The sequence below is a fragment of the Marmota marmota genome, unplaced genomic scaffold (assembly GCF_001458135.2).
Source record: "Marmota marmota marmota unplaced genomic scaffold, marMar, whole genome shotgun sequence".
NCBI lineage: Eukaryota > Metazoa > Chordata > Mammalia > Rodentia > Sciuridae > Marmota > Marmota marmota.
Window position 1 is genome coordinate 3,846,954 of NW_026000142.1, and position 24,162 is coordinate 3,871,115.

General features: G+C 32.6%; 1 protein-coding gene across 3 annotated transcripts in view; it reads left to right on the top strand.

The window, feature by feature from the left end:
* Mios (meiosis regulator for oocyte development) overlaps positions 1–10,885 on the top strand; it is a 33,674-nt gene extending 22,789 nt beyond the window's left edge. For all 3 annotated transcript variants that reach the window (XM_015488246.2, XM_015488244.2, XM_048785985.1), the window contains 4 exons: positions 2,789–2,941; positions 4,131–4,335; positions 9,546–9,675; positions 10,408–10,885. In XM_015488246.2, coding sequence (XP_015343732.1) covers positions 2,789–2,941; positions 4,131–4,335; positions 9,546–9,675; positions 10,408–10,504 — 585 coding nt within the window. In that variant the 3' untranslated portion in view covers positions 10,505–10,885. The remainder of the gene's footprint in view (positions 1–2,788; positions 2,942–4,130; positions 4,336–9,545; positions 9,676–10,407) is intronic.
* Positions 10,886–24,162: the final 13,277 nt, after the last annotated feature.

Below are 24,162 nucleotides of genomic sequence, written 5' to 3' on the forward strand. Positions count from 1 at the left end.
CCCTTTTTTTTTTTTTTTTTTTTTGTTTAATTTTAGCTGAAAATATCTAGTTTGCCTGTTTTTTTCCTTCAGCACATTAAAGATATAGTTTCAGCCAGGCACAGTGGTGCACACCTGAAATCCCAGTGACTCAATACTGTAATCCCAATGACTTGGGAGGCTGAGGTGGGAGGATGATAAGTTCAAAGCCATCCTCAACAATGTAGTGAGGCCCTAAGCAACTTACTGAGACCCTCAAAAATTAAAAATAAAAAGTGCTGAGGATGTGACTCAGTGGTTAAATGCCCCTCAGTTCAATCCCCAGTACCAAAAAATAAAAGATATTGGTTTCATATTATTCTGGCCTCTGTCATTTCTGATGAGAAGTCGATTATTTTTGTTTTCTTATATGTGATCTTTCATTTTTCCTTGGGCTTCTTTCAGCAGTGGGACACTGATGTGCCTTATTGTGGATCTTTTTTATCCTGCTAATAATTGACTGAGCTTCTTGGATCTGAAAGTCAATATTTTTCATCAGATTTGGGAAGTTTTGAAGCATTCTTTTTTTAAGTATTTTTTCTGCCTCAATCTCATTCTCTTTTTCTACTTAGACTCTTCTGAGATTTTAAACCATTTACTATTGTCCTTAGATGCCTAAGGTTCTGTCTATTTTCCTTCTCTCTATTTTTTCTTTGCCTCTGTTTTTCAAATTGAATAATTTCTGTTGATTTGTTTATTCATTCTTCTATCACCTCCTGTCTGCTATCAAACTTTTCAGGGAATTCTCAATTTTAGTTATTGCCAGTTGTAGAATTTCAATTTTGCCATAGTTTACATTTCTCAGCTTAGATTCCGTATTTATTCACTTAAGCACTATTTTCTTTTTCTTTTTTTTTTTTTTAAGAGAGAGAGAGACAGAGAGAGAGAATGAGAGAGAGAGAGAGAGAGAGAGAGAGAGAGAGAGAGAGAGAGAGTATTTTAATATTTATTTTTTAGTTTTCGGCGGACACAACATCTTTGTTTGTATGTGGTGCTGAGGATCGAACCCGGGCCGCACGCATGCCAGGCAAGCGCGCTACCACTTGAGCCACATCCCCAGCCCAAGCACTATTTTCCTTTAAGTCTTTGAACACAATTTCTTTGAAATTGCTGCATTAGTCTTTGCTAACATATGGGCTATTTTAGTTTAATTTCTGTTGACTCCCTTTTTCCTTGACTTTGAACTACATTTATTAATTCATTGCCTAGTGATTTCTTCACTGACTGTTGGGCCTTGTGTAAATGATATTATATAGATCTGACCTCTAACTTTTCTTTTCTTTTTTTTTTTTTTTTGATAAATGTTCATTATTTTAGAAGTGGAGTTACTAGCTGATCACTTTGAACTTATATTTTCTTAGGAATCTGTGGAAAGCCCAAGGTATTTTTTAACTCCTTCTATTTTGGTCAGGCTCAAACTCTAAAACTGTTTCCTCTGTAGATCATGATGTAACTTGATTTTAAGCTTGTCAAGGCAGAACTAGAGAAGACTTGACAAATATGAATTGACTACATTCTAATTGGCTTAATCCTTATTGACATGGAATAGAAAAGAAGAGGATATGAAGCTATCTAATTGTTCTGTAAAAAAAAATTTTTTAAACTGAAATAATGTGCTACTTTAACACTTAGTCCTGCTTAGTTGGCCATGTTTAGGATTAGAGTAGATATCTTCTTTCTTTATGAAATGAATTATCAAGAGTTTCTCACATGTTCTTTTAGCTAAATTTAACTGTGGAAATTAGAATTGATATATAATAAATGAAAGGTATGCTATTTTTGATTAAATATCTAAAGATAGATTGTATTAGCTGTTACAAGTTTGCACCCTTTTTCTGTAAGTAAAGTATTTGCTAAATTTTCTCTAACACTTTACTTTTCTGCCTGGCCTTTTAGTAACACTGGAGAAATTAGGTTTCAAATTAATGTTCAATGTGTCCTTGGAAGTAGAGTCTTTCAGTATTTCCCTGTGTTGTGAATTGTAGGAGACAGTATTGGACAGGGCTAACAGTCTTCTGTGAAAACCCAAAGGAAGTACCAATGCAGTGTGAAAGTCATAGCAACCAAGGAAAATACAGCTTTAGGAAAATTCTTACTCACAAGAAACTGAAGTTTTTAATGAGAACAATTCTTAAGAAAAACCAAATTGCTGATTTTTACTGTGGCCTATGGGTGAAAAAGCTAAGAAAACGTTTGGTTTAGTTTCCTCCCTTCCTTATTATTTTTAAGGCAACAAATGTATGTTTTAATTGAAGGCAAGAAAAAGAATGGAATAGACAGATTTAACAGTTAATAGATGTTCAAAAGCAGCATTTCATTGTCACAGTACTTTGCTAGATAAGGACAAGGCTCAGTATTAGTTTACATATTAAGCAATTTTGGTCTGTATTTAGAGAAGTAGTAAAAAGGATTTGTGAATCCAGAGGTTTTAATAGTTGGGACAAAAGGTATTCTCATCACTGTTTATTGCCTTCAACCAAGAAGGTGAATTGTTTTCTCCTGACTCCTTAAACTCAACTAAAAGAGAATTACACTTCCCTGACCAAGTATGGTAAGAACACTGCACATTAATATCATTAGTGAAGACCAGCTTAAAGTAAATTAATGGAGATTTCATCCATTATTTTATCTGTGTTCTCTGTAGAAGTCAGTTTTTGGCAAAAAGGAGGCCTGTGTCTTCTGTGTGGCTCATACTCACATGACACCCTGAATTCCCTGGTTTAAACCACAATCTTTTGAACAATTTGAAATAATTTGTGTTTTCTTTTAGGGTTCACCTTTAGATGTTCTTAAAGATGAAAGGGTTCAATACTGGATTGAGAATTATAGGAATTTATTAGATGCGTGGAGGTTTTGGCATAAGCGAGCTGAATTTGATATTCACAGGAGTAAGTTGGATCCCAGTTCCAAGCCTTTAGCACAGGTAAGTATATTGTTTGTGAAGAATCAAATGGTAACAATTTAGAATTTAGTTTAGTAAATTATTACTAGCTCATTCTTTTGCTTATATTGTTTCCATTGGTGAAATCTAGACTGCCCTTTATTCATGGTCTTCCTATTCTTTGGTTCTCCCACTTCCTGATAATGGTCTTCATATTCTTTCCTGATAATCATCTGAGGTGGCTTGAAATAGAGCAAACCACAGCAGGTTCAGAGGATCTTAGGAAAACCTAAATCCTAAGACTGTCTGGAATTTTTCAGTACATGTCTAAATTATTATGTGATCTTAGAAATCTAAATTATTATGTGATCTTAGAAATCTAAATTATTATGTGATCTTAGAAATCTGTGTTTTTTTCTGTCCTGTTTATGTGCAGTAGAGGTAGATTTGAGTAATTTTCATTTTAAGACTGTGTACATATATTTATATGTCGATTGCTTATGGAAATATTTTTATTTAAGCACTAGTTTAAAAAACATGAGATTGGTTATCCTATAAGACATGTGGCACGATAACATCTGTATTTTCATTCATGTTATATATTAAGTTATCCTCATTGTGAGCACTGGATGGTGCTATTTTCTTATTTTAGGAAATTGACAAATTGGTGTGCTTATGTTAAGACAACCAAAGTATAGGTAAAATAGTATTATATCGTATATGTTACTAATCTATGTAAGTGATTAAGAACTGAGGAATTTATTATAAAAGCAAATGAATAGCTTCTATTGCTTTTATTCCAAAATTTTAATAATTTACCATTCTATAATCCTTAACTCCTTTTTTATCTTAGGAATAGACTGTTTTCTTTGTAAGGAAATTTTGTTCAGAAGATACTGAATTTTGGTTTAGAAGTCATATTGGGATATTTTATAGTGGCCCAATGTGAATTCTAATGTCCTTTTTAATTCTAAAATGTTGGAATCTAAAGTTGTTGGTTTTTTCCACCAATATCAATAATATTAGGAAGAATATAACTAGAAAAGCTAACAGAAAGGAAGTACCCAAATAATGAAAATAAGTAGAAATTTTAAATGAGAGCTAGTCAAACTTAGCAGATAAATCATTTTGCAATATAAAAGTTTTAAAAAATTATTTTAAAATAATGCTAGCATCAAACTTATTGCATTGATTTGCATTACATTTATTTCTCCTTTCATTTGTTTTATAGGTGTTTGTGAGTTGTAATTTCTGTGGCAAGTCAATTTCCTACAGCTGTTCATCTGTGCCTCATCAGGGCAGAGGATTTAGTCAGTATGGTGTGAGTGGTTCACCAACAAAATCTAAAGTCACAAGTTGCCCTGGCTGTCGAAAGCCCCTTCCTCGATGTGCACTTTGCCTCATTAATATGGGAACACCTGTTTCTAGCTGTCCTGGTATGACATAATTCTATAAGATATTTTTCTCAGTCTAAACTCTTCCTACATAATTGAGTTAATACTGAAAATAAAATACATACTAGCTTGAATTTGTATTATTTCTAAGAAAGGGCATTTTACTGATTTGAAAGCCTTTGTGGTCCTTCTGATTTATAAAATCTATACATAAGAAGTAAAATCTGGAGCTGGGGGAGTAGCTCAGTGGTAGAGCGCTTGCCTCACAAGTGTGAGGCACTGCGTTCAATCCTCAGCACCACATAAAAATAAATAAAGACATTGTGTCCATCTACAACTAAAAAAATTTTTTAAATCTTTATCCATGATATCTCAGGTAATTTCATAAATGCTGTCAAATCTAAAATTTGTGAGAAAAGCTTAAATATAAACCATGCTATTTCTACTAATATCAATTCTTTCATATTTCATGTTCAAAAAACAGTGTGCCCACATCTATTAACAAATACCTTGTATTTCTAAGGAGCTTTTGATAGTCTCATAGCTTTTTGTCATTTTTGTTTTTTTTAAACCCAGTGCTTTGCATATGTGAGGCAGGCACTCTACTACTGAGCTACATTCCAAGCTACCCACCTGCTTTTTTTTTTGGTGGGGGGGCAGTTGTCAAGGAGACAGGTTCTTGCTAAGTTGTACAGGCTGGCCTCAAACTTGCATTTCTCCTGCCTCAGCCTCCCATGTAGCGGAGGGTATAAGTGTGTGTCACTGCACCCAGCTTTTAACATTTCTTCTTATTTCATCCTGGAAACGACCTGTGAGAGACATAGAGAAAAAATTAATCTCATGTCCCTTGAGTTCTGAGTTTTGGTGGTGCTGCTCCTGTTTCTTAATTACCTACTAAATGAATTTGATTTTAAATGGTTAGAAATTATTTTTTACTATTTATAGTAAACACATGGAAATTTTCTTGATAATAGTAGAGAATTGACCATGATATACCAGTGGCTGGGAATACTCCAGCTATTCAATAACTTGGAAATAATATTGTGGCTAAAATTTTATCAAAAACATTTTGGATATTTGCCACACTGGTATAATAAATAAAGAATTAGATATAGTGTCATAAGGTCTGTTTTAGTACTAGTTCTATGATACTCACCCTGTGACATTCAGTTACTTTAGCATTCTTTAATATAAAAGTGTTGGGCTAGTGATTCTTACTGGCCTTGATATTTCATAATTCTCTGCTACTTATTCATGTATGTAGTCTACTTTATTGTTATATTAATATCTGTGAAAGTCTGACTGGCATTGTTGGCTGAGTAATTATTTTTCAGTCTAGATGCCTTTTATTAAAAAGTGAAAACAATAAGTAATATTTTTAAATGTACATTTTTATTTAAATTTTAACCAAGAGTTTTTATTCTATTTCTTGCTTGCTAACAGTTTTTTAGGCCTGCCTAATCCTAATAAAAAATAACAATTTGAAATATCTATTTCAATGAAAGAACAAGGAAATAAAGTATACAATAAATAAGGCATATATGTATGTGAACTGACATATAGAAATAGTTAAATTTAGTACATCTTCTGGTCCATAAGAAGGAGATAAGGATTATTTGCCTTTTATTGACACCTGAGTGCTGTTCTATTTGCTTTTCAGTCTTTTCTATTTTTGAAATAAGAAAAGATAATAATTTTCTAGAACTTAAAATAAAATTTTAAAACATTTCAACTCTCTGTTGTAGGGCGTAATATAATAATAATAAATACTCAGATTTATCAGATCTCAACATTTTTTCCATGTGTGTTTCATAAGTTTATCTAGATATGCTTCAGAAATAAATTTTTTATGTAATATATATTTGAGCACTTATTTTACTAAATATGTTAAAACATATAACAAGGTGAAATTCTTCGTGGAACTTATGGTGTACGTAAGCATAGATAACTAATATAAAAGAAGAAGTCATGTGTTCTAAAAAGAAGTCCTGGTACACTGTTCCTCATCTGTTATTCTAAAAATCTATAGAAAGATCTAAATATGCAGAGGATTTTTTTTAATATTTGTTTTTTAGTGGACACGATATTTTATTTTTATGTGGTGTTGAGGATCGAACTCAGCGCCCCGAGCATGCCAGTCAAGTGCGCCACCGCTTGAGCCACATCCCCAGCCCTGCAGAGGATTTTTTTAAAAATGAATTTACAATAATCTTATTTGGCAACAAAACCTTTTCAGAATTAACATGAAGCTAGTAAGATTTTTGCTTCTCTTTGTGAATATTTGTATTTTTCACTGTAAAAATGCTTATGTTTGCTGGACGCAGTGATGCACGCCTGTAATCCCAGTGGCTCGGGAGGCAAGAGGATTGCGAGTTCAAAGCCAGCACCAGCAAAAAGCAAGGTTCTAAGCAACTCAGTGGGACCCTGTCTCTAAATAAAATACAAAATAGGGCTGGGGATGTGTCTCAGTGATCAAGTTCCCTTGAGTTCAATCCCCAGTACTCCTCCCCGCAAAAGAAATGCTTATGTTTTTGATCACAGATTGCTACCTCAGACTTCCACTTCACTGGATGTATTACACAAAATATACTTACTAATTATATTTCTAAACTCTAAAAACATTCTGAATTTTGAATCACACTTTACCCCCCCCAATTTGGATAGGGAATGTTATATTAGGAAAATGTTAGACATTTTGAAAGAGATAAATATTACTTTTATATGAATGATAATCTGGAAAGCTTCAGGATGAAGGTATCATTAAACTGGTCCTTTATCATTTGGTAGATTTATGCATGTGAAGATTTTGGGGAATACTTTCTAGGTATAGACCAAGATTTAAAAAATATGAACTAGGATAAATAGAATAATAAGTATAAGTACAGAAAGTATATGGGAAGTACCAAGTATATCAGTATGATGAGAATCTAGGAAGTAGAGTGATAGGATTATTGTAGGAAAATTTAGGGGGAGCCTGAATATGATCTTCAAAGACATTGCTGAAACATGTTAATTAGAGAATGAAAAGCATATTTTCATCAGAAGAATCCTATTTCCAAAATAAAACAGGAACCAATAGAAATCAAATACTGTTTCATGGAAGTTTAAAAGTGCGGGCAATCAATTCTCTCTGGTGCATCTGCCTATCATGTTTCATGATCCAAATAATTACAATTTCCATGAGGTTATTTAACTGAGAGTTGCATAGTTTTATATTCAGTTGTGTATTGAAGACTATAACTCTGTTGAAATAGTTCTAAGTAACATTCTTATAAAGACTATAAATTTTAAACATTATTTAATAATTGTTTATTAGTATGTACTGTTATAAGTAGTAGAAACATTACAGTGAACAAATATAATAATCTCTGCCCTTATAGAACTTAACTTCTAAATGGTAACATATTTGTTAAAAGTTAGATTATATGCTGGTTTTCTTTTTATTTTTCTTATTAGTGCATAAGTAAAACTCTGCTTTCTCTTCAGTATTTTCTAGTACTTCTCATAATTTGTTATAGATCTTTTTAAATTTGAAGTCACTTAATCTTAAAAAAAAAAAAAAACCCTTTCCCTTTTTAGTGGGGTAGACCTTAATATTTCCAGTTTCATTAGAAAAACCTAAGAATTAGCCTACTCCAGACTCGGTCTGTTTTCTGTGTATGTTAGAAGTTACAAAAATGAAGTGAAACTCACTAATGAAAGCTTTACACAAAGATATAAAATAATGCTCTATAGTATCAATATTTTTCTCTCTCTCTTCCCCCTTTTCTTTTTTCCCCTCTCAATGTTAATTGTTGATAAGATGTTAAGAATAATTTCAGTGTACTTACATCTTAAACAGTACTTCTACATTCTTTCACCTTCATATCATAAGTGAAAATGAATACTTCTAGAAAGACTCCTTGACTCTAAGACTATTTCTGTGGTCATTAAAGTGTGACCAGCAGTGGTCTAAGGGGGATTTTGATTATAGCTTCCTGTGCAGCATGTCTTAGTAGATTATATTTGTTTTAATTAGACCTAACAGTTTTATTTAATATTTTTCTATTTTGGTCTCTAATTTTTATGGGGCCAGGGTCCTTAAAATAGTTTGGTTTGGTTTGTTGTTTTAGAACAAAATACATCCAAGTTAGCCAGAATCAGTAGAGTGAGCATTTTAAGAACACTAAAAATTACATAATGATGTATGGTCATGTACATGTATAAATACTCTTATGCATTTTTCCTTAAATTTTTGTGAACTGTGTATAATATATATAGGAGTATATTTATTATGAACTATAATGAATCAAATATTAAGACCCCCTCCTTTGCTTGTCACTGTCTATACCAATACTTTTGATCATTCTTCCCTGTCTTCTATCTCGTATCTTCCCCCAAGGTAGCCACCATACTAAATTGCATGTTAATCAGTCTCCAGCTTGAATGGACAATTTTATCATGTTTAGTTTGCTTATGTTAAGAATTTTATATAAATTATATACAGAATTAATTCTCTTACTTGCCTTTTTAAGCCCAGTTTTGGACTTTCAGTTTTTTATTTTATTTTATAAATGAATATATCTGTGGTTTATTTTTCAATATTGAGTATTCTATTCAGGACTCTAACACAGTTTTTGCATTCTTTCATTGATGAACATTTGAGTTATTTCCAGATTTTTACTATTATGAATAATGGTGCTAAGAACATTCTTATAGGTCATCTTTTGAGATGTAGAAAAGCTTCTCTGATGTATTTACCTAGAAGTAGAATTGCTAAATCATAGGATTATGATATTGTAAGATTCTTATTGCTGACATTTTACCAAGGATTTTTGTCTTTTCAGGAGAGAGATTGATCTATAATCTTCCTTCCTTGTGTTATCTTTGTCTAGCTTTTGTTAACAAAGTTAAATCTGCCTCATGAAGTACAGTGGGAAGTTTCTTGTTTGAAAGAGTTTATATAGATGAGAATTACCTGTCCCTTCACTGTTGGCAAAACTCATGTATAAGCTTGATGTTTTATTTATGGAAATATTTTAAGCTGTTGTAAAGCTGTAACTCATTGTTTTATAGTTGGTTTTGATAATTTATACTTTTCTTTTGTATGGGCTATTAAAAATGTAAGAGAACCCCTTGCTCAACATTTATTTAATCTAAACAGCATCAATATTGCTATTTCAACATGATGTGAAACATAGTCTTAGAAAAAGCATTTAAGAAACTTAAAATATTGTGATATAGTTAATAAAGATATTTTTCTTTTCCTATAGGAGGATCCAAATCAGATGAAAAAGTAGACTTGAGCAAGGACAAAAAATTAGCTCAATTTAACAACTGGTTCACATGGTGTCACAATTGCAGGCATGGTGGGCATGCTGGACATATGCTTAGTTGGTTCAGGTAATCAGTACATTTCTTTTATAATCTTGGAGTTACAGGATAGAAAGTAGATAGTCTTTTAAGTAGTTTAGGTTATTATTGATATACTGTTAATGTATAATGAAAGGATGGATTTCTTTTTTACTCTCAACAGAGATAATTAGCTACATTTTCATCATTAGAGAGCCAGGTAACCTTAAATTATAAAATTAATTTTATGTAAATTAAACTAGTGGCATTACTTAACTTTATTTGGGGAGAGGAAATGTTTACAGTTTTTTGCAGCTGACTGAATATTCCATAATTTTTCATGTAACTGAATTATAAATATGACACATACCAAACTGCTATATCAGTTCTTTTCTAAGTCACCTTGGTATGTAAGAGGTAAACACCTCATGTAATGGAGAATTTCTAGACCAAACTTAACTTCTGTTTTGAATGGTTCCAGTGGTCGTATGCACCTCTCATTGTTTCATTGGCTTTAATTTAAAATCTGAGCATTCTTACCATTTTTACAACTGTGAGATATCTTGCTATATATAAAGCAGTTCAGTTTCTAGTAACTTCCTCAAGTTTAGCCTGGCAGATATTTCTAATTTTTGTAATGTTTTGTCCCTCTGGGTTTTAATTTTCTAATTTTTTTTTTCAAATGCCATTTTCAAAACTTTCATTAAGATACATAGATATAGATAAATATGTACACATACATATAGTTTGGAATTGTAACTGTTATTTGACCTGTTTTTTTAGGGATCATGCAGAATGTCCTGTGTCTGCATGCACCTGTAAATGTATGCAGTTGGATACAACAGGGAATTTGGTGCCTGCAGAGACTGTCCAGCCATAAAATGTTATCACCTAAACAGAAACCTTCAAGTGTGGAGCTTTCTAATAGATGTCCTTCATAGCTCAGAAACATACCTCAAAATAAGTCACTCATGACATTCCTATAATGGGAAAATAAATCATTCTATCAGATCAGCAATTTGATGTTTGAGTGATTTTGATGTGCTTCACAGAGACAAATGCTACTGAAATGAACATCAGAATGTAGACATGTTTTGTTGAGTAGGTTGGAAAACTTCATTTGGAAGAGCTTTCTAGGGTTTTGTGAAAATTATGAATGCTGTATTAGCAGAGTTTCTGCAATAAGAAAGAACAAACCTTGAGCCTATATCTTTGAAACTGAAATTGGATATCTTTCAATAAAAGCTATATACTTTTACAATACAGTGTTCAGTTCAGTGATTCAGGTGATAGTTTAAATGTATTCATGCATAGATTACTTTTAGATAAAATTTAAATTCATGAATTCTTTTTCTAGACAGCTCCTAACACACACTGGATAATAAATTTTATCAATATGTATTGATATACACACACACACACACATACGTATGTGTATAAATGCATGTATGTATGTTTTTATTTTTATCTTTTCAGTACCAGGATAGAACCAGGGCCTCCTGCATGTAAAGCAAGTTCTCTACTACCAAGCCATCACTCTAGCCCCTTTCATTAAAGTTAAAATTTGGGATGGTAGTATTAATTTAAAAGAAAGTACATTGTGTGAATTGCACTCCCTAGGAATAACAATAATTAAAAGAAGTGGGCACTAATTAATCAACATGTCTAACATCTGCTCAGATACAGGCATCAGAGAGGTGAGAGTGGTATGTTGTTAATTTGACATCCTTCTGTCTTGTGACTCACATAGCACTGACAGAGGCAGCTGCCTTATCCCCTATTCTAATACCTGACTGTTTTCCCTCCTGCCTGAACATTTTGTAGATTACTTTGCTGATTATAAAAGGCAGCCCTTTACTGAAATATTAATTTTTGTAAAAATACTCCTATCCAAGAGTGTAGAAACAAGAAAAGCTTCCCAAATGGTTTAAAACTCTCTTAACCCAGATAGCAAATTAATATAACTGGAGGACTGCATGTATACCTGAGTGGTAGAGCACTTGGGCCTCACATACATGAGACCATGGGTTCAATATCAAGCACAAAAATATATAATTATTTATAAATTCGTATTAATTGCCAAACCCACTGATTACCAATTTTACTTATGAATTGTACATGATAAAGTCATAAGTAAAAAGAATATCAAATCTTACAGTATATTATTAAGAATAATAGTTACTGTTAGTGCCTACTATGTGCTTGGTACCATGTACATTATTCTATTCTCAAATAACTGTGAAGCAGGTATACTATTACTGTTCCAAGTCTATACATGAAGCATCATAGGCTTGGGGACGTTAGATCACTCATGCTAGGCAAAATAAATTAGAACAACTGACAAATACAAGTGTTAAGTTAGTAATGGGCTGATTAAAGAGACAATAGACGGCTGGGGATGTAGTTCAGAGATAGAATGTGTGCTTAGTGTGAATGAGTCCCTGGGTTAGCTGGGTTCCCCAATACTACATGTGTTTGCACACACATACAATAGGATACTGTTCTCCTGTGGGCATAGATTTAAAAGAATAATATACATTTTGTGGATAATGCAAAGTGAACATTTGGAGATAGTAGCTTGTGAAAGTTTTAAGTCAATACAAGTGTTTTTCAGCACAGGTGAGTGCTGCAGTCTGGCTGGGCACAATTCAGGAGCCACTTGTCAAAAGGAACGAACTTTATTTTTAGAACACAAACACCACACCACACAGCTCCTCAGGAAAAACCCTCAGAGCCCATCTGCCACCACCGGCTTCCCACAAGCCTCTCAACCTCCCCCACTCCTGCTCTTGAGGCTGATTGGCTGGGTCGCATGGGCGGAGCCAAAAAAGTCCCCCAATGAGCAGCTCCGTGGTCTGAAAGGGCGGGGAAACAGCCCAATGAGCATCACCGCAGAGGAGCCAATCAGTTGGCCTCTAGAAGTTTGCTGGGGCCGCTGTGAGCCAATCATCAGCTGGCAGCTGGAAGTTTGCTGGCAGCTGGAAGTTTGCTGGGGCCCCTTTGGCTGTGGCTCTCAACAGGTGAGGAATATATATCAAAAGCCTTTTTTAAGGGTTTATGCTCTTTGAGAGTATACCAGAAAAAAAAAATTTTGAGATATTGATGGGATAAATGCCCAGGAGGTGTTTCTATAATGTGGTTCTCCACACTATTGGTTATAATAAAAACTTGAGCACCTAGATGTTCAATGATAGAAGAGTAAATCATGTATACAGGGAAATACTAATAATCTATCAAAATGGTATAGATATCATAAAATCTATGATATATTTGTAGGTGAAGGGAAAAGGAAGGTTATAGAATATTGTATAGCATATATTTGCATGGGAAACTTTAATATAGAAAACAAAAGTGTTCAGGGTGAAATTTTCTGCTTGATATATGTATCTTCAACTTTTTTTTCAATAATGATGGATGTATAAATAGCTGTATGTTTATCATATACATTATTAACTTATAAAAAGTATCTAGGACCTGGCATCTTGTTATTACCATCATGAAAAACCAAATACTGGGATTTATTCAATGAGATAAACATGCTACAAAGTATTATAAAAATTAGCACTGAGATCTACTTGTTCAGAAAGCATTTTCTGGATTTCATATTGTATAGTAATATATAAGTATAGCAAAAAGATGATGTCCTCCTATAATCATCTCTTTCATAATATTTGCAAATAGTGCATTTTGTTCTCCATTTAGCACATCCAGGAATGGTTTCCAAACAGTACTTCTGACTTCCTTGATGTTAGTGGTACATAATAACTTTTATTTCAATTTTTTCTGTCCTAGATCTTCCTTATGAGATTTCTGACTTCTGTTTTGGCTCTGAGCCTATAGCAGGAAACCTATTTTCTGTGTATAGAATTTGATTGTTGCCTAATCTGGGGGGCATTATACTCAATTCATTTCCAATACTATGTTACTTATGTTTACGTGGCAAATTCTGAACATGCCTGCATGACTATACTTCAACAAACAAGCAAGCTTTTGCAGGCCTACGTGTGCTACACACACTGTTAAAGGTTATGATGTTGACAGATTGACGTGTGGCACCTTAGTTACTTAGGAGGAGCTGTATGTCTAATAGAAGAGGTAGACATAAGCATAGTTTTCAACAGACTCATACAAATTAAGATCATTTTGGTATTTGTCTCTATGAGCCAAAGATAATGTCAATTTCTTAATTTTTAAATATTTTCTGATTAGAAATAATTTGAGGAAATAGAGGTCCATAACGTGTTCCAAAAATGTAATTTTCTTGTTCCTGTATTAATAGTACAATGTTTTAAGATGCTTTGCTAAAAAGGCAACATTAAGTTAAAGGATATTTACGTAATGCCAGAAAGAGTAACAATATTGATTTAGTGCATATAATCTTTTTTTATTCAATTTATGAAAAGCATATTGCCTTAACATAATTTTCTAGCTGGAAATTTAAATACAGGGATCAAATTAGTTGTACTTTTAAAGTATAAAGTCACAAAGACAGGGTAGTCTGGAAACATTTGAAGGGATTAATATCTCATAAACTTGAAACAGGCATTCAAGAATTTATGTAAATCATTGGTCTTGAATTTTTTCATTTGAAGAATATTATCCATGCTTGTATAAACATAAGTTACATACATGTACAAACACACTTGAATATGCATGTACATCTGTGTGTACAAGAAAACTTGGACTTTGAAATAGCAAATGTTCAAATTTATTTTTATCCAGATTTGTATTTCATGGGCTAGACACGTTTTGCTATTGACAAACAAGTTACCACTGTATAATGTGATAAAACTAAATTATCTTTTTTTTTTTTAGCAACAAGTATTATAACTAATTACTTCATGGTAAAAACTTGAATGGTATAAAGTTTACATACTATTATTATACCAAGGAAAAATATTTTCCCATCCATTTGGATATTCATCAGGTATACTTAATATTTATACAACTATGGGTATTTACCTGTATGGTAGGTATATAAAGTTTCTAAAATAGAAGAAGATATATAATTGAATGGGCACAAATATTCAGCATCTTAATAAAATGTGTTTGAAGTATCACTTACACAAGTAATATGTGTTATTATCTCAAATCTTCTGACCTTTCCTTCCCTCTGCAGAAATAGAAATGTAGGGGGAAAAAAATAACAGAATGTAGAGTCAGTTGTGACCCGGGAAAAATTAACATGTTCTAATGATAGACAGTTTTCTGAAGTGTTTTAACTATTTTAAAATTGTGTACAATTCTTTCAATTAATGCTAAGATATTCCTACCTTTCAAAAGAGAATACTCCTTCAGGCGGGAAAACTTATTTTCCATTAGAAGAATCAGACACAAATTGTAGATGAGTAGGCTAAGGCAGATTCTCAAGGTCATTTGAGGATACTGCTCTTGAAAATTTTGTTCACCTGATTTGATGAATAATAATTTTTTCTAAGTGTACTATGTTGAATTCTGTTACTTCTATCTTCAAAAAGTATTGTATGAAGTGTAGAATAAATATGTCAGTTCTTTAAGGGGATTTAAAACTGTATTATCCTTGTTGATAAAACATTTCTTCTGGGGAAAAATTAGCCCAAAATTATTTAATATCTTTCCTTGTTTGCCTTTTTTTACTACTTTTTTTTTCCATTTAGAGTCCATTCCCAATATATGGAACTCAAATTTTTAAATAACTTTTCAAATATCTTACTCTAGACTTTTAGCTGTATGTATTTTATCAAGCAGAGACACTGATCAGAATGAAAATGAATTCTCATAGAACAAAATTGCCAAGCATATGTGACAGAGCTGGAACTGTAGGGAAAAAGGGCATAACTTTAATCTCCAAAAAAGCTTAAAAATAGCTCCACAGTTATTATGCATGAGGCTGACAATTGACATTTCTCATTTTGGCAGCATTCACCTACAGCCCTCTCTCAGCTCCACAACACATTCATCTCTGGGATAAATGATTAATGAGCTGCCTATCATTTTCACTCCTTTTGTGCCAAGTGGTAGAGTCTTCGGTTGATCATATTGTAGCCATCAGCATCATTATTAAAATTGATTCTGCCACTATAGGATTGTACTAGGACAATTAATTAGCATTTAAATAAAAGAATTAAGTTTTACCATTAATAACAATCCTTTCTGAGTCACTATCACATCTGGTAAGGTGATTTGGATTTTGTTTGTGTATCAACTAGCATCAAAAAACATTAGATTGAGATAGAAAACAGAAGGGTTATTATTTCAAGAACAACCCCCTTTAATTTTCAGAGTTCCTATCATTTTTATTAATCACTGTCACATTGTATTAAATGTAAATTTATGATCTCCTGCAACTTGCATGCCATGGTGAGCAATGCATTTGCCAAATTATTTCCATTAGGGAAAAAGTAAAATAATAGAGTTAGACATTTTTGAAGGACTAGAATTTATCCAGAAAGGAGAGCATTAGAGGATCTAGATTGAAAAATGATATTCAGATACCATGAAAGGAAACTCCGTACATTTCAGCAAGCAGATGTGAGAATGAGAGGCTAAAACATCATCATGTAGAAGTCTGGGTGATATGGTTTATATTTCTTAGACAGATGGCAGATAATGTGGGTCTGCGTAGGCCTACAAAAAAGTGACAGATTGTAGTTTCAGTAAAGTGATACATCCAAGGAAAATGAGTAGAACTTGGGACTTCTGTATTTTCTCTCTGCTCCTGAAATTCCTGTCCTCAAGTTTTCAATATTATAGAATTGAAACTCATCTACTTTCATTTCCCATCATGACACTGGTACATTCCCCTTATACTTCCTGTTTTCTCTCTTTGTCCCTTTCTGAATTTCATAAGACCAACTTTTCAATTTACCTCTGAATTAAGACAATTACCTGAATTATATTGTATTAGTCACCCAATTGAAGGGCACATGCATTTCATTTCCTTCAGAGCTGAAACTGATTGTACAGCATAGTGGAGCCATTGTAGGTTTTTCTCACTTCAATTGCTTCTGCCCTATATTTGATTAATACTTCAGAGTCTAATAGTTAGGCTGTTGGTGGTCATACTGTGAGTTTTCATCTTTTTCCATCTGTAGGTATTTTAAGAAGCAGTTTGAAAAAGCTCCTTTGAAGACTGCTAAGTAGAGGACATTTTTACCTATCTTTGATTAATGTAGGTACCTGTGATTTGTATTTTGGGAAATGGACATAATATAGTCATAGGAAGAAGAAAGTGTGATAAGATAAACACATGGGAGCAAGATTTCTACTTGTGGACCAATAGCAAACTTCCTTTATATATTAAAACTTGTTGAGGCTGGGGTTGTGGCTCAGTAGCAGAGCACTTGCCTAGCATGGGTGAGGCACTGGGTTCGATTCCTGGCACCGCATATAAATAAATAAAGGTCCATTGACAACTAAAAAATATTTTAAAAAAGAACTTGTCAGGACAAAAATAACAACTCTTTGCAGTCACCATGAGATGAACAGGTGAGACCAAGATGTAATTGATCTGGTGGTGAGTGAGTGACCATACCCTTCTCTTCTTGAGCCAAGTAGCTTATATTTTATCTGCTTCCTCTCAGAACCCTAGTCAGCATAGCATTCTAGGCATGAACTATTAAATGGTCAGTGTTCACTTATTGGTTATTTGTAACAATCACTGATTTGGAAATTTACTAATAAGACATCTAAAATCATAAGTTGTTAACTGGAAGAAAGCCAGTGGACATTTAGGGAGGTGTTCTAACTGGGTGGTAAAGCTGAAATTAGATGTCTTGTCTCTTCATTGAAGTCTAACACTTTTATAGACCGATGAACAGGACCAGGTGAAGTCTTTGTTAATATAACATATGTGAAATTTCAATGATTTTTTCAACCATTTTCAATGATTCATTGTTGTTTTATTTTTTAAATAATTCAGGTTATTGGTACAGCTACTGTGGAAAAAAGTATGGCAATTCTTCAAGAAGTTAAAAATGGAATTACTTTATGATCCAGCAATTCCATTTCTGAGTGTACACTTAAAAGATTTAAAAGTAGGGGTCTCGAAGAGATTTTTGTATAGCCATGTTCATAACAATTTTATTCACAATAGCTAAAATGTGGATGTACTTTGTGTGTCCAAGGACAGATGAATTGGTAAGTAAAATGTGATATATACATACAGTTGAATATTATTTAGCCTTCAAAAGGAAGGGAATTTTGATATGTTACAATATGAATAAACCTTGAGGGCATTGTGTTAAATGAAATAATACAGTCATGAAAAGACAAATATGACTCTACTTGTTGTATGAAGTACATTAGTTGAAAATCAAAAACAAACTAGAAAGGTAGTTACCATGGGTTAGAGGGGAAAGAATAAGCCATTGTTTAGTTGATAGAATTTCAGTTTTACAAGACAGAAGAGTTTTGAAAATGGGTGGTGGTGATGGTTGCACAACATTATGAATGTATATAATACCACTGAACTGTATACTTAAAAATGGTTAAGGTGACATATTGTATGTTATATATGTTTTACCATGATTTTTAAAAATTAGGAAAAAAACAATGCAGGATCATGCCAAAGAAAAGAAAACAAAATATACAAAGTAAAAGTAAATGTCTTAGTCCTTTTTTCCATTATCCTTATGTTTTATAGTCTGCCTCCAAAATTCAAACCCTTACTTTCCAATGGAAACTGCTTAGATGGTAACATACATGAATCATATCTATCTGAGACTCTGTGTCAGTCTTTTCCTGTTTCTCTTTGCATGGATAAGATCATACAGTATAAACTTTTCCTCTAATTGCTTTTTTTTCACCCAAAATGTATATCTTATAGAGTTTTCCATATTAACCTATACATAATTACTTTTAAAAAACTGGTGTATGATTATATATGAATATAATAGAAAGTTTGCGTTTTTTCTATAAAAGTTAAGTGTGTTATATATTTTGATAGACAACTGCCAAATGGCTCTCCAAAAGGATGTGTCAACTATTCCCGTATAAACTACTGGAATAGGAAAGTGTCTATTTTCCAACTAAAATTTCTACTTAAATCCATCTTGTAGATGAGAATATTAAGTTATAGCTTATTATAGCTGAGTGTGGTGGCTCACACCTGTAATCCCAACTATTCAAATGCAGAGATAGGACCACAAGTTTGAGGCCAGCCTCGGCAACCTAGTCAAACCCTGACTCAGAATAAAAAATAAACAGTGCTGGGGATGTAGCTCAGTGGCTGAGTACTTGCAAGCCCTGGGTTCAATCACCACACCAAAAAGAAAAGGAAAAAAATTTAAATAGTTCTGAGTGAAGTTAACCATAGATTTTGTATGACTATCTACTTTTTATCTTATACTCGGTATTCATTTCCATATGCAATGGTGTTTGCTTTTGAGGAAAAATAAATGTGAAAATTCCAAATTAGATGAAATTTTATTTATCCACATTTTCTCATAGAATTTGAAAATTGCCTTTGATCCATTTCTTCATTGTCCTAAATTGGTTTTAATATTCTTTAAAAATGTCTTCCTCCACAATGATAAGCCATGTATGTCACCTAACCCAAAGAGAAAAATGAAAGCCTTCCCTTGCTTTTCATCTCTCTTCAGTTGGGAAGAGTTCAGCACTGGTCACATGAAAACAGCTATCTAGACTAACCTTTGTCAAGAGATGCAGTATGTCACAGTAAAGTCATGTCTTCAGAGTTAACACAGACATGACTTGGACTATCACCTACCTTAGCCAGATTAGGTAATACCTCCCAGCTTTAATTGTCTTACCCGAGAAGTGGTGGTGGTGATATGTTAAATATTATAAAAGAAGAAGCCTTCAAGGGTATCTATTGTTATTGCTGGCAAATAATTTGTGAGCTATAATGTATTTTGTATAATTTATGTAGTTTAAAACAAGTAACTCTAGCTTAGAGTTCTTTGCCAAGGTTTAAAGTTTTTTGTTTTTGTTTTTTAAAGATAATCATTTCTCTCAATGTTTAATCAGATTCTCCATGCAAGTCACTTGGGCTCAAAAGATACTGATTGTAGTTAGTGTGTGGAGAACTAATAATACTGCCAAAGGTCTCTTAAGGTCTTATTTCATAGATATTTTCGTCATAACATTGCTAAGCATATTATACTTTATCATCTTGCCATTTATTTTAATCATTACTATTTATCTTGTCAGTAGTTTCCACTAATAGAATTGTGTTTTTAGGGATAACAGTATCTAATTTCCTGTTTTGAGGATGCTTTCATATACTGACATGCCAACATGACCTGACTTGGCTGATTTATTGAGAATGAATCATTCTGAAAATAAACCCTGTTTACTTTGAGCATTTACTATATAGGAACAAATCTCTATCATAAAGAATTTTAGTTATACTTTTGAATGGGTGATTTATTTGAATGTGTATTACTCAAGATTCCCCAGAGAGTTAAAACAAATAAGATATTTATAGATATATAAAATGGAATTTATTATGGGAATTGGCTCACAGGATTACAGGGGCTGAGAACTCCCACAATATGCATCTGCAAGCTGGAGAACCAGAAAAGCCTGTTAAGATAATTCAGTCCAAGTCTGAAGTCCTGAGAATGAGGGGAACAATTGGTGTAACTCAACAAGAGGATGAAAGTCTGAGAACCAGAGAGGGGGTGCTGGTATAAGTCCCAGAGTCTACAAGACAGAACCAGGAGTTCTGATGTCCAAAAGGCATCTAAAGACATGTGCCACTCAAGAAAGAGAAATCACCCTTCTACCTTTTTATTTTGTTTTAGCACTAAATGGATTGAATGATGCCCTGCCACAGACACGAAGATAGATCTTCATTAATTCCAGTGAATTGGATTATGTTCATTCAAACAGGTGAGGGTAGATCTCCTTTGCTGAATGTACCCATTCAAATGCAAATTTCATCCGGAAACATTCTCACAGCCATATTTAGAAATAATGTTTTATCAGGTACCTGAGTATTCTTTAGCTCATTCAAGTTGATACATAATTTTTGAGCCTTAAAATTCTTTTATTTTCAATCAATTTTCCCACATTTCTTTATTGGTGAATTATAGTAGTACATAATGTGTTACATAAAATTAATCACAACATGGTTCCAAAGTCAAAAACTATAAAAAGAAATGAAGTGAGAAGTTTTCTTTTTAGTCCCCCTTATCTTCCAGTTCATCAAATGTGTAGTATTTTGGAGAAATAAACAAGAAATTCTAATGAAGTGTGATAGTACACTCAGTCTTTTCATTATCAGTGATTCTTGGTAAGGTTTCAGGGTTCTGAGAGCAGGCTATTTCAGAATTCTAGGCTGTGAAACCCAGTAATAACTATTTTAATATTTATCAAAGAGAGGTGTAAAAAGACTGAGAAACACTGAGAAATTAGTAAGTTTCCACAAATGAAATAAAATGGTTCTTTGGCCTACTTCTTGGAATATCTGTTGCAATAATCACCTGTGTGTGTGGCATCTTTCTTGAGGTTACTTATATGAGAATGTGACCTGAAGTAATTCAAATGTGTTCACTCTGGCCACTTCTCACTAAAATTGTGAGTTAAAACTAACAGTAATACTTCTGTCTGGATACAGAATCTAGCTAAGCAGAAATTACTTATTTCCAAGTTGCATTTTATTGCATGTAATTATATATATATGTAATATGTTGTACATAGCATTGTATAAATTTATATTTGTTTTACAATATTACTATGCAATGTAATTGTAATATTTTCAAGTCCTATGGAATGAGACTCCTCCTTTCATGATTGTATTCTTATGAAAAGTTACAGAAATGAGTAAATTAGTCTTTCAGAAAATTTTTCGAGTCTACTATTATTTAAATATGTGCACCTAAAGTTTCTTATCAATACAAAAGATGTTTTATCCTGAACAAAGGAATCTGCTTTGCTTTTCATGAAACCTTTAAAAAATTTTTAGCATACATTCCTTTTCATTTTAAAATCTGCAGTCTGTTATATAACCTACAGGCTACATGAGTGAGGTAATCTGCTTTCTTCTTTATTGGAGGGAAAATGTTTCCCTGTGACACCATGTAATTTGCTTTGCAACAATTATTGCTATTTGTAACCATATCTTGTGATCACAAGACACATGAAGCTGAATTTAGAATCTGTTGAGAACACAGAAGGCAGCAGTACTATTTCTAAATGTCATTGACTTAATGATTTTAAACTCATAAAAATTTTAGAAGTTCAAAGTATCAATCCAAATCATCCATTTCTGAAATGTACTTTACATAAATTGCTTGGTGCATGTTGTTCCAAAGGACTATTTTAATGCATCATTTTATTTTACCAAATCCTTGTGATTTCTTAACCTCATTTCCAGTGAGATAATTTATCAGACAACTTATCTCTAGATCCTATTTTTAAATATTACCTAATCTGAATGTCATGTGTTCTAGATTGTTTGGGAGTCAGACTTAGAAGCATATGGTGCCTTATAATTCTTTTCATCCCTTTGATTAATGAATCAAAAAGTGTAAAAAATCATAAAAGTGTAAAAAACCTATATCTTTTATCTATTACTTTAGGTAGAATTTACAAATGTTTCTTTGCACTTTGTCTGGCTTATATTTCCTTTAAAAAAACTATCAATGGATTCAATCTTGAATCACAGATTAAACAGGAGACAATTATTTTTGTTTGAACACCTTTTCTTAAGCATAATTTCAGAGTTCATATATACTCATCATATATTTTTCATGGATTTCTTAAAATGTATTAACTTAATACTTCAAATAAGTTTAGATTATACAATAGAAAAAGAAAAGTAGCATAACATTCATCCTGAAATGTTATTTTCCTTAAAAAGGGATAAAGCAGGATATTAGTGCCAATTTTAGCAATGGGTAGTCATGTGACAAACAACAGTAATGAATCACCCCAGTATCTTCTACTGATAACTGAAGTTTACATTTGGGAAAATCACTTTGTATGAATTTATGATGAGAAATCAGGGAAAGGGTAAAAACCTTTGCAGCTGTCTCAAATTCTTTTTTGGAAATAAGAGGAGTATAAATAAATAAATATCATATCTCATCTTGAGTTGTTTTCATGACTTGAGTATACTGTTAAGAGTGAAGGAAATTGCCCAGAGGGTCAATTTCTTTAGGTCACAGGATTTCAACAGAAAAAGCAGTCTACAAATTCTCCTGGTTTGAAAGCAATGATTTCTAATTTCTAGTTCCTCCCTTTGTCCACAGTGTGTTCATCTGGAAAACATTTAGTCATTTCTGAGGAGATCCCCAAATGAGGCAACCTCTGGTCCACTGTCTGCCTCCCATAAAAGGTCAAATACGTGACCAACTAGGGCATAGTGTTTCTGAAGACATATGGAAGAAATAATTGACTAAAAGGGACTCTAATCACTTTAAAGGATAGATGCATCTCTTAAAAAGAAAAGTGTACTCTCTCACTATGTCCCACATTTTCATAAAAACAAAAGCTTCCCCAAAGCTAAAGAAAAATATTAAAATACTGCAATAAAATGTGGTACTATTTCTCATTTTCTACAGGGCTATGCTAAATTTACAGGACACATTTGTCATTAAATTATCATAATGTGTTAATTGGAGTTGAATTATTTAAAATAAATATTAGAATATAAATAATATTTCCTAAATGAGTATCTAAGGTAAAAATAATTTAATAATTTTAAATTAGTAATTATTCATCAGAATTTTCCCCTGCTAATTTATCTTCCAAGATTTAGATTACAAGATACCATGATCTTTCAGTGAAACCATTCATTTAAAACTATCATTAAGTGAACTTCACCTCTTTAACATTTTATGGTGTAAGATTTTCAGAGCCTTAGAAAACGTCTTATTTTCCTGAGTAGTATTTCAGACTTCTGTGAAAAAATGAATAGTTTTTGGAAAAGGGGACGATTGAAGTCAGTGTCGTCGGCGGGATTGCCCATATACTACTCTGCTCATATACTTTCCTTTCTTCCAACTTATAGCACTCACTTTTCTTTTGGTAACTGCTTTCAAGTTTCTGTTCTTTATCTTTCAGTAAAAGAAACACTGAAACAAACATTTTTTTATATGTAAAAAGCACCATTTTTTGTCTAAATCTTTAAAAATGATGAAATAACTACAGAATATGGTGCCCTGATGCTGACATTGTGACATGTAAAGAAGAAACAATACCATGCTAACTACAATTTTAATCTTACAATCCAGATGAATGTACTACATTATAAATTGTTCATAGCCTACAACTCTGGATTTAATTAGCCATTTCATAACCTCATGCTGTAGGTCAAATGGGGTCATAAACAATATAAATGGCTTACCTCAAATTGACATCATTATAAGAAAGTAACTTGAAACACATGCTTTATTAGTAGATTGAGTATCATCTTCATAGGAAAGATAACCTATGGTACCAGAATTATTAATTTTCTTTTTGCAACAGATCAGAATCAAATTCCATGTGTATTAAATAAGGGAAGAAACAAAATTGGAGTTTCACAAAATAGAACCTACAAAATTTGGTCATTCTTTTCCTTCCTCCCTCCCTCCCTCCCTCCCTCCC